The sequence below is a fragment of the Ascaphus truei genome, chromosome 7 (genome assembly GCF_040206685.1).
Source record: "Ascaphus truei isolate aAscTru1 chromosome 7, aAscTru1.hap1, whole genome shotgun sequence".
NCBI lineage: Eukaryota > Metazoa > Chordata > Amphibia > Anura > Ascaphidae > Ascaphus > Ascaphus truei.
In genome coordinates, this window is record NC_134489.1 from 1712213 (window position 1) to 1724552 (window position 12340).

General features: G+C 41.7%; 1 protein-coding gene across 8 annotated transcripts in view; it reads left to right on the top strand.

Annotated features, from left to right (window-relative positions):
* Positions 1-12340, top strand: part of TBCCD1 (TBCC domain containing 1) — a 234299-nt gene that overhangs the window by 168086 nt on the left and 53873 nt on the right. For 3 of the 8 annotated variants that reach the window (XM_075606830.1, XM_075606820.1, XM_075606828.1), the window contains one exon: positions 645-1159. The exons of the other annotated variants lie outside the window; for them this stretch is intronic. In XM_075606830.1, coding sequence (XP_075462945.1) covers positions 645-686 — 42 coding nt within the window. In that variant the 3' untranslated portion in view covers positions 687-1159. The remainder of the gene's footprint in view (positions 1-644; positions 1160-12340) is intronic. 8 annotated transcript variants of the gene reach the window in all.

The following is a 12340-nucleotide window of genomic DNA, read 5'->3' on the forward strand; positions in this document are numbered from 1 at the left end:
ACGTGAAGCACTACCTTTTTCCCCACTTATCGATGCATGTACTGTACTGCAATCGTCATATACGTGCATAACTGATGTAAATTACGCATTTGTAACAGGCTCTATAGTCTCCCCGCTTGCGCACAGCTTCGGTACAGGTAGAGAGCCGGTATTGCTGTTCAGGATGTGCTGACATGCGCATGCGTGAGCTGCCGTTTGCCTATTGGGCGATATGTCCTTACTCGCGAGTGTATTTAAAGTGAGTGTCCTTAAACCGGAGTATGCCTGTATACTGTATGTCCATTCATACATCTGACATTGCATGCTTGAATTTTAAGCCTATTGGTATAGTAGTAGCAAGACTTTAAATACAACAGTTAATTACATATTTGAAATATGGAGTATTTGTAATACTTTCCATTACCCTATTAGCATATTGGATCATCACTTTTTACAATTTTGTGATGTATAATGAAACACTATTTACACTTACAGTGTATATATACAAGTTAGGCAAATGGCTTATTTGAATGGTTACAAACTATTTCTCTACCCCTGCAAGCTTATGTATATTAACTTAGTTTCTATAGTGTTTGCATTACGAGCTATACGTTATACCCCATGTCCTATTGAGTTTGTCTTGTTATTCAATATATTTTATACAGGTGTTTTACTTGATGAAATCATTGGAGGAGATGTTTAAATAGTAATCATACACCTTGAGAAAGACCAGTTGTTGGTTGAAACGCGTGGGAGGAGGTTCCTTTTTTGTTTGTGGACCGTATCTGGTTTATGTAGATCAATAAACATTTTTTAATCTTTTTCGCTGGTGAGTCTGGATCTTTGCCAGGAACGGCAGGACTGCTGATCTTTTTTACCTTCTCAAGGGGTGGGACGGCCTGTCCCGAAGTTTATAAGACAGCTAGCCCCCATCCCTGATGTCTCTCTGCTGTTGTTCTTTCTTGGGTGTTCCATGTGTTCCTAAGTGATTCCAGAAGTCCAATTTGCTATAAGGGCAAGAACGGGTCGGACCGGGCCCAGAGACGCCTTGCTGCAATTGCAAGGAGAAAGGCTGCAAGACTTTTAAAACCAGAATGTTTTCTAAGTCCCTACTTCAGCACTGTACTGTTTTAAGACTTTATTTCAACAAGGAAAGTTAGTTTGTCAACCCCAGACCCCAGTAAGTGTATCTTTTTCTATCTATTGTAATTCAATGTGTGTTTGCCTGTTTCTATGGAATAAATCACAATTTATTTTACTTATTGGCTTTGCTCAATGATAAGATCCCGGTATATAAGGTCTATTTGCCTGATCTCCCGTGACACCCTTATTCCTATCAGGGGACACACAGACAATTCTAACACATTTACAGGCTTGCAGCCAACCGTGGGCTGCAGAGCTGACACTTCACATTTACAATATGACTCATGGGCACCCAGCCGGGCATAATACCTTTATTTACTGGCCTGGGTACCCCTTCACTGTCACACCGGTCTTACTGTTCTGGTCTTTACTGAAGCAGGGAGATCTGGCAATGAGCTGCAAACTACTTCCTAGGGAGAATTTTGTCCTGTGTCTCCAGGAATCGGATAGGATTCCTGGGTACATGTTTTGGGGTAACCAGCAACTCTGGCCCACTTCTACCCAAACATACCCTGACAACACTGTACCATAAAATCATCCCTGCGAATCTCCCCTGGTTGACACTCCTGGAACAGTAAAACACACACACATACATCTTTATTGTAATACAGTAACTGGGTTGCAGAGCTGAAACTTCAAACCCCCCAATATGACTCAGGGGCACCCTGCTGGGCATAATACCTTTATTATTGGCCTGGGTACCCCCTCACCGTCACACAGACTTTCAATTACCACACAATTTTAAATTAAATGAACCCACTGTACACTCACCATGGTCAGCCATCCCTGCTTGTATACACAGCACAGCACTTCCCATCTGGTACTATCTGCTCACTTGATACAAATAGCACTTGAAATGAAACAGCAATACAGTAACACAGATCAGAACACGCATTCTAATATCTCTCCTAAATCTTTTTTGCTCCCTTTTCGTGGCACTTTTTTCAATTTTTTTCACGGTGTTCTATTTCTCTCATTGCTACTATCTTTGTCCAGATCTGTAACTTGATTATTCATTTATATCAACAAAAAAATTGTCACACATTCATGTGTTTACATAGTAATCGTCACCGATGGCATACATCCAAGACTTCTCAAGGAGTTGAGCTCAGTAATGGCCAAACCATTATATTTAATATTCAAGGACTCCATTTCCACAGGCTCAGTACCACAAGATTGGCGTAAAGCATATGTGGTGCCTATATTTAAAAGGGGAGCTAGATTACATCCGGGGAATTACAGACCTGTAAGCCTGACTTCAATAGTGGGGAAATTACTTGAAGGTTTAATATGGAATAATATTCAGGAATGCCTAATGGAAAAAAAAATTATTAGTAATAGTCAACATGGATTTATGAAGGATAGATCATGCCAAATTAACCTTATTTGTTTCTTTGAGGAGGTAAGTAGGAATTTAGACCATGGTAATGCTGGGTTGATATGGTCTGCTTAGATTTTGCAAAGGCTTTTGATACGGTTTCACACAAGGTTGGTGTACAAAATAAAGAAAATTGGATTCAGTAATAATATATGCACCTTGATTGAAAACTGGTTAAAGGACAGACAACAGAGGGTTGTCATAAATGGAACTTTTTCAGGTTTGGCTAAAGTCGTGAGTGGAGTACCTCAGGGATAGGTACTGGGACCCCTGCTTTTTAACTTGTTTATTAATGACCTTGAGGTTGGCATCGAGAGCAAAGTCTCCATCTTTGCTGATGATACTAAATTGTGTAAGGTAATAGAATCAGAGCAAGATGTAATTTCTCTTCAGAAGGACTTGGAGATACTGGAAACGTGGGCAGGTAAATGGCAGATGAGGTTTAATACAGATAAATGTAAGGTTATGCATTTGGGATGCAAGAATAAAAAGGCGAATTACAAATTAAATGGGGATAAATTGGGGGAATCCTTGATGGAACAGGATTGAGGAGTGCTTGTAGACAGTAGGCTTAGCAATACTGCCCAAAGTCTTGCAGTAGCTGCAAAGGCAAACAAGATCTTATCTTGCATCAAACGGGCAATGGATGGAAGGGAAGTAAACATAATGATGCCCCTTTACAAAGCGTTAGTAAGACCAAACCTTGAATATGGAGTACAATTTTGGGCACCAATCCTAAGAAAAGACATTATGGAACTAGAGAGAGCGCAGAGAAGAGCCACCAAATTAATAAAGGGGATGGACATTCTAACTTATGAGGAGATGCTAACTAAATTAGATTTATTTACATTAGAAAAGAGGCGTCTAAGAGGGGATATAATTACTATATACAAATATATTCAGGGACAATACAATATTTACATTAGAAAAGAGGCGTCTGAGACAGGGATTATAAAGGGAGACACGAGAGGCGCATGCGCGACGGGAAGGTGAATGGATGCTTAGTGTGTGAGCTCCATCCCACCCGGCGTCTATAATCAATTTATCACTAGCAGAAGCGCGGCAGTTTCGAGTTTTAAAACCTGCAGAGCGTATCTAAACAAGCAGGGATGGCATCGACCAAGACACTGCGCAAAAAAACCCAACCGGTGTCCACTTATTTCAAGAGCAAAGAACCGGCCAGGGCCGGCACTCCTGAACCTCCAGCACAGTCAGTAGCAACAGACCCAGATATGGATACCCCCACTGAGGACTTGGAAGATATGGCCGTGATGCGCCGCAAGGACATGAAAGAGTTCTGCTCTTATATGAAGACATTCTTCAAGTCCGAATTATGGGCTCTGAGAAAGGATGTGGACGCACTGGGGGAGCGCACAGACGCCTTGGAATCCAAGACAGATGAAACAGCCATATCCCTCTCACAAACACAGACTCAAATGGACACCCTTAAGGAACAGATTAGATCTATGGAGGATAAGATCGAAGATGCAGAGAATAGGGACCGACGCTGCAATGTCCGTCTGAGGGGGGGTGCCAGAATCCATCACGGACCCAGAGGAGTTTACCACGAAGTGGTTAGAACATATATTCCCAGATATGGCAGACAGGGATTTGGTCCTGGACAGATGTCATTGGGCGCTGCGGGGAAGACCTCAGCAAGGAGACCCCCCCAGGGATATTGTACTCAGGTTCCATTGCTATCGCACCAAGGAAGAAACCTGCCGCATAGCAAGGGAAATGAAGGTAGTGGAATTCGAGCGTATCAAATTCCAAGTGTACCAGGATCTGTCCCCCGCCACACTTGCAATGGCTCCCGTTACCAGAGCCCTACGTGATCAGGAGATAAGATATCGGTGGCTCTTCCCATGTTCACTTCTAGTATTAAAAAACGGAGTGGCACACACACTCAAAAAGGCAGAAGACTGAGAAGAATTCCTTCGGCGGGTCCTGGGATCCACACGGAGCCCCCCTCGCCTCGTGGCGGCCAAAGATGGCGCTCCCACGCCGTCATGGAGCACCGTGGGGAGTAAACAATCAGAATCGCGACCCGCAGATGAGGCGCTGAGTCCCATATAAGATGCCCTCCACCATACAAACTTACTGATCTCTCCAATACTGGCCTGAAGTTAATAGACCTCCAAATGCCCCTTGCCTTCGATAGACCCACGCAACAGCCCCCACCAATCCCTAGGAGCCAAGGTACGGAGCCTGTAAAGTAGGTAGATCTACTCACGTTTTTTGAGCAGCAGCCATCTTGCCTTGCTTCCTCCCCGGGGCGCGCGGGAACAGCTCTGGTCTTCGCGGGCTTTCGCGAGACTTGGTCTCAGGCGCATGCGCAATGGGACAAAGAAGTGGGGACGCGGGGAGACGACGCGGACACTGCCCAAGATGGCCCCATAGACTCACCAGTGTGGGGATTCCCCCCGTAGCAGCGGTGAGCAGCGGCGGTTTGGCGGAACACCACAGCGAGAGTCAGACAGTCCCCCCATCAGGAACAGTAGGAGCTGTGGTTCCGATTTCGGCCGCGGTCTAGCATTGGGAGATATCCTCATCAGGTATTAAGAAAGAGAGATGGAGGGACGGGGGTGGGTGATAGTGAGGAGCAGAACCCAGCGGCAAGACAACTCTCTCTACAGATCCCAAGGCGTTACCCACACACAGTCCCTAAGACCAGAGTCCCTTACAGTTATAAGTACATACATATATGCGTTACACATAAGTGCCACATATAGTTTCAAACTTACACAGGTCCACCTACAAACATGTTGCTTACGTGGAGACAAGAAAAAAAGCGCAAAACGCTTTTTTATTTATTTATTTTTTTATATTTTTTTCTTGTCTCCATTTCTAGTTCGTGAGAGTGCCGAGCCACTCTCTATTTAAAGCTGCATACGCCTACTACCAACGGTCCTGTATGGTTGTATATATATATATATATATATACTTTTTTTCACTTCCTTAGTAGGGTTGTGTCTTTTAATATTCACTCAATGTTCAGTGTTTAAACCAATTTATAAGGAATTTCATTTATAGACACTGTCTTTCACACATTTAAGTTGTTTTGGGGTTGCGCACTGTATTCTTTGTACACTTTCATGTTGCTTACGTGGCTGTGCCCAGTAGCTGTACAATATACAGTATACTCTTTTAGATTACCCATGATACACCATTTGAACTAAAAAAATAAATAATTGTTTTGTACTAAAAGTGTTAGGACATATGTCATTTGATCAGCTATATTATTATATTATCATATTATAAAGTACGGGTATATAGGATATGTAGATAAACAAGGTATGCTTCGGTTGGGGGTTATATTGTGCTTGCTGCGTTTGAAGGGTATTATCTGCAGGCAGGGAAGTTTATCTATGTGGTCTGTTAGGGACAGTGGATTATTACGATAAGGTGGGACACGAAATAAAAACAATATATATAAAGCACAACGAGGGCTGCTTAAGATTAGAAAAGTAGGTACATCCTTCTGCCTAAACTATTAGCATAATATTAGAACGGTATGAGATAGTCAAGTGGGTCATGGGGCTGTGATCCTTATGGGAAGGATATTGTGAATAAGTGAATATAAGGCGCTAACAACTTAAATATATACAATAGTGATACGTGCAAGTGCAATAAAAAATTAATATTAGTGCTCAAATAATAAACCCTGCTCAAACCCTCTGGTAGAACCTGTTTCCAGGGTTCCAAGTAGAAAGATGTATTTCAAACAATCCAGGAGGAGCAAAATATAGGGAAATAAAAACAGAAAACAGTGCAAATTTAAGTGCAGACGTTGAGACTCTGATGAAATAATAATGACAATATCTTGGCTCTGTCGGTCTATCTACTCACAAGATGTAAGTGGTAAGTATGCAGTTGGCAGATTGGGCTGCCACCCCAGGTAGTAGCTGTATATTTGTGGATATCCCTCCAGGCTTATCTCGTCAGGGTTACCATGGTGTACATATGGGAGGAAACAAAGCTACATAGCGCGATCTGTCTTTCCAAAAACTTTATAAAATGAATATGAGCATATAAAATGTGCACTTACAATGTGCCAGAATTAAAAATGCATTTATCACAATCACAGTGATTCTAGGGGGTTTTATCCGATCTCACCGCCTCCTCTCTGGCTCTGGATGTCAGCCGTCTGCAACCTGGAACGCTCAGCTCCGTTTCTCCTCCGGCGCGTGTGACGTCACTGCTCAGTGGAAGGTACAGCTACGGATCCCTCACTAGACCAAAACACCACTCTACGCGTTTCGCCCAGCTCAGCAAGCTGTCAATGGCTTCGTCAGGAGTGTGTGAGTTGTGGGGTTAATGAATATCCTTATATACCCTCTCTGGTCTAATTATGCAATCAATGCAGACAATTACATCAGCGCTATGGTGACCAATCTTTACATAATTGTTCCAATTAGGATTTCTATATTACACATGTTACATACTTTGATTCTTGATGAAACATCATTCTCATAGATGTTAATCTTTATATAATGTTATCCATCTACAGGAAAATTATATCTATTCAGCACTTGGAATATATATATGGAGTATCAAGTGCAGTTTAATAGTATTTTGATTTTTAATTGGCAATTTACATTTTATAAATGGAGTTAGGCTGATTTCTTTTAAAAATTTTCCTTGAGACTTATGTTAGTCTCTATGTATACAATAGAGGCTGCATCACAAAAATGGGGGGGGGGGGGGGGAATTCGTTCTTTTTCATGAATAAATGTATTAAGTCAGCAGTTGACAATGGGCAATTTTAGTTTATTTTGATGTAATTGATTAATTCAAGTTGCTGCTGTTATATTGCAACCTGATTGATTGTAACCAACTTTATATTTATGTCAGTATTAGTTTCATTATTATTTCATCTAGCTGAATTACTTAGAATCTGCTTCTGTGTGAATAATCCTAGACAACAATACAGATGCTTCTGGGATAGTAAATTCGTATCTGGTGTTATAATTAATTGGTTTTAATGCTAGCTGACATTAGGGGGAAACTTCAAGTAGATATTACTTATAAGGTAATTAGGTTCTTAGTACTCATTATATAATTTTTAGTGTTTATAAGTGACTATAAATTTGGGTGGAGAATGACATTTCATTTACATTATAATATACATATTTATGCGATTTATATATTTTTTGTATTTTTAAACATATGTTCTCAATGCATGTTTATAACACAAGCGTAACATACAACAGGACATGTATAATCTACTCTAAAGACCTATAATGATAAAGACTCATACACATTCCAACAAGTTTATACATTATGTCATATCAAAAAGGTGTTATACAATCTCTGACTATCAGTGCTAATACACATAGTGTGATTTCACTATCTGAAAACACACGCAGATAGGATATATTGAGCCTAGAGGAGAGGAAAAGGAGAGGCAAAAAAAGGGGGGGGAGGGGAGAGGAGATTACAATCAGTTAGATATTCAGACTAGGAAGGGTGTCAGATCTATTTCTGCATTCAGGCCCCTTGGTGTCATAGTTTTTAGGCGGTGGATCCAAAACGCTTCCCTTCGCAATAGTTCTAAACCTCTATCGCCACCCCTCCAATGTGGCAGAACATGCTCTATAGCTTGATAATGCAGGCCTGTCGGTTCACCAGCATGGAAGTCAGATAAATATTTTGGAAACAGATAGATTCTGCAGCTTCCTGTGAATCCCACTAATATGTTCCAGGCCTGTACGAACAAGAATACTGGAACATATTAGTGGGATTCACAGGAAGCTGCAGAATCATAGTATTCCAAAACATTTTTATGACTTCCATGCTGGTGAACCGACAGGCCTGCATTATCAAGCTATAGAGCATGTTCTGCCACATTGGAGGGGTGGCGATAGAGGTTTAGAACTATTGCGAAGGGAAGCGTTTTGGATCCACCGCCTAAAAACTATGACACCAAGGGGCCTGAATGCAGAAATAGATCTGACACCCTTCCTAGTCTGAATATCTAACTGATTGTAATCTCCTCTCCCCTCCCCCCCCTTTTTTTGCCTCTCCTTTTCCTCTCCTCTAGGCTCAATATATCCTATCTGCGTGTGTTTTCAGATAGTGAAATCACACTATGTGTATTAGCACTGATAGTCAGAGATTGTATAACACCTTTTTGATATGACATAATGTATAAACTTGTTGGAATGTGTATGAGTCTTTATCATTATAGATCTTTAGAGTAGATTATACATGTCCTGTTGTATGTTACGCTTGTGTTATAAACATGCATTGAGAACATATGTTTAAAAATACAAAAAATATATAAATCGCATAAATATGTATATTATAATGTAAATGAAATGTCATTCTCCACCCAAATTTATAGTCACTTATAAACACTAAAAATTATATAATGAGTACTAAGAACCTAATTACCTTATAAGTAATATCTACTTGAAGTTTCCCCCTAATGTCAGCTAGCATTAAAACCAATTAATTATAACACCAGATACGAATTTACTATCCCAGAAGCATCTGTATTGTTGTCTAGGATTATTCACACAGAAGCAGATTCTAAGTAATTCAGCTAGATGAAATAATAATGAAACTAATACTGACATAAATATAAAGTTGGTTACAATCAATCAGGTTGCAATATAACAGCAGCAACTTGAATTAATCAATTACATCAAAATAAACTAAAATTGCCCATTGTCAACTGCTGACTTAATACATTTATTCATGAAAAAGAACGAATTCCCCCCCCCCCCCATTTTTGTGATGCAGCCTCTATTGTATACATAGAGACTAACATAAGTCTCAAGGAAAATTTTAAAAGAAATCAGCCTAACTCCATTTATAAAATGTAAATTGCCAATTAAAAATCAAAATACTATTAAACTGCACTTGATACTCCATATATATATTCCAAGTGCTGAATAGATATAATTTTCCTGTAGATGGATAACATTATATAAAGATTAACATCTATGAGAATGATGTTTCATCAAGAATCAAAGTATGTAACATGTGTAATATAGAAATCCTAATTGGAACAATTATGTAAAGATTGGTCACCATAGCGCTGATGTAATTGTCTGCATTGATTGCATAATTAGACCAGAGAGGGTATATAAGGATATTCATTAACCCCACAACTCACACACTCCTGACGAAGCCATTGACAGCTTGCTGAGCTGGGCGAAACGCGTAGAGTGGTGTTTTGGTCTAGTGAGGGATCCGTAGCTGTACCTTCCACTGAGCAGTGACGTCACACGCGCCGGAGGAGAAACGGAGCTGAGCGTTCCAGGTTGCAGACGGCTGACATCCAGAGCCAGAGAGGAGGCGGTGAGATCGGATAAAACCCCCTAGAATCACTGTGATTGTGATAAATGCATTTTTAATTCTGGCACATTGTAAGTGCACATTTTATATGCTCATATTCATTTTATAAAGTTTTTGGAAAGACAGATCGCGCTATGTAGCTTTGTTTCCTCCCATATGTACACCATGGTAACCCTGACGAGATAAGCCTGGAGGGATATCCACAAATATACAGCTACTACCTGGGGTGGCAGCCCAATCTGCCAACTGCATACTTACCACTTACATCTTGTGAGTAGATAGACCGACAGAGCCAAGATATTGTCATTATTATTTCATCAGAGTCTCAACGTCTGCACTTAAATTTGCACTGTTTTCTGTTTTTATTTCCCTATATTTTGCTCCTCCTGGATTGTTTGAAATACACCTTATGGGAAGGAGGCAATTTATATAATTAATAGGAGTATTCACATGTATGACCGTGACATCCAGTTAGGATGAGGGGATACGGCCATGCACGAATAAGACATGATACTAGGAAGTTACTAGCTCTAAAGGGGTTAAATAGGCAGGGGCCGGCGGTCGGACACTAAGATTCGGAACTGACTTGGAGAGTGTAGTTAAAGTTAGATGCAGGGTTAAGATCACCATTTAGATCACGTTATGCAGTAAGCAGTTTGCAGTTATGCAGTTTGTTCAGCTTTTGTTTCAGGTTTCAACGATCAGTAGTTCTGCTGTGATAAATATATAAGCTGTTTAACGGACACACGCCGGTGGGGTTCCCCATGTCGGCGTGCATGCGTTTCCAGCTATGGTCGCTGAGAAAGAGGGATCATGAACAAGTCCCGGGGAGGTCGGGTTCCAGCAAGAAGGGGAGAACCCTTTGTAAGACTGGACCAAGAGACCATCCCCATGGGCGCAAGAGACATCCTCGAGGGCTCCCGAGGTGGACTCTTGTCTTTCTGTTGTCTGCTGTCAATTTTGTGTGGTTGTTTTATTTATTTTCCGTTTTTTGTTCTATCCCCAGTGTTTTTATCTATACACTGGCGACACACTTTATTTGAGCTTGGCTAGTCCCACGAATTCGGGTATACCCGGGTGTATTGAGGTTTGTGACTGTTTTCTGCCCGAGTACATTGAGTTATTTTCCAAGCAGGGATTGAAGCATTTTATTCCCGCTGGCTGCAATACTGCACAGTATATATATATAAACTGCATTACAATTCATGAATTTATGCCATCTGGTAGACACGCGAAGCATTGCAGCCTATTAAACCCTAATCATTATCATTTAACAGATCAGCCGCCCATCAGCCAGGCATGAACCCAGGCTGGGAAGGCAAATGCAACGGGGCTTGTCAGAGGTTAGGAGTGGCGCATTCCAGGTATCTGCCAGGTACATACCGGGTATTTGCTCGAATAAAGTGTGTCGGTGCAGTATGTGGTCCTCTCCCCACCCCCCTCCCTCTCCCTCCTGCCCTCCCCTCTTCCCTACCACCTTCCCGCCTCACCCTCCCTTTCCTCTGCCCCTCCTCCTCCCCTCCTCTTTCCCCCTCACAGGGGAATATCATAAGCCTAGGCAGATTCTAAAACAGATGGAACGGGTGCATTTTGGTGTAGCGGACCGTATGAGCCCGGAAGACAGGGAGATGGGTGAGTCAAGCGATCTCCAGATGCTGCTATATACACAAACTATTAAATGGCGTTAACGCTTATATCCCACAATGTGCAGGGCTTTAATAACCCAACCAAGCGAAAATTGGCTTTTTCGGATTACAAGAGGAAGCATGCTGATGTTTTACTCCTACAGGAGACACACTTCAGCAAATCTAACGCCCCCAAATATCTCGACAAAGGCTTCTCTCAGGTCTTCTCGTCTTCGTCAGCAGTTAAAAAACGAGGCGTAGCTATACTGGTCAGAAATAGTGTTGCATTCGATGTGCAATTAACTAAGCGCGACAGCGACGGCAGATACATTATTGTAATAGGGGCTATTAGGGGTCAGGATTACGCTGGCTTGCGTGTATTACCTGTGTGAAAGGAGCGCAATCTTTTTCGAGAAGTTCTTCAGAATCCTAAACTCTATCCCAAGGGGGAGTGGTGCTGGCAGGAGACTTCAACATGGTTATGCAACCACACCTAGATAGATCAGGGGCCGCAGGTCTGTATAATAAAGGGGCGGGCGTCTCCCTACACCGGGGCCTCAAGGCCAATCAGCTAACAGATATTTGGAGGGAATTACACCCAACAGACAGGGATTACACATTCTTTTCCCATCCTCATGGCTCATACAGCAGAATTGATTACTTCTTTGTAACTGGTCCACAAGGTCACCCGAGCTGGGATCCACGATATTTTGTGGTCTGACCACGCACCAATAGAGCTAAGGTGCACTAACATCCGAACTGATAGGCCGGGAGCGAATTGGAAACTTAATGAATCAATTTTAAAAATCCCTGAGATCTGTGATATGATTAGTAACGAGATAGACCAATTCTTCAATATAAATGAAGGTTCGGTCGACTCACGGCTAGTCCTATGGGAAGCTCATAAAGC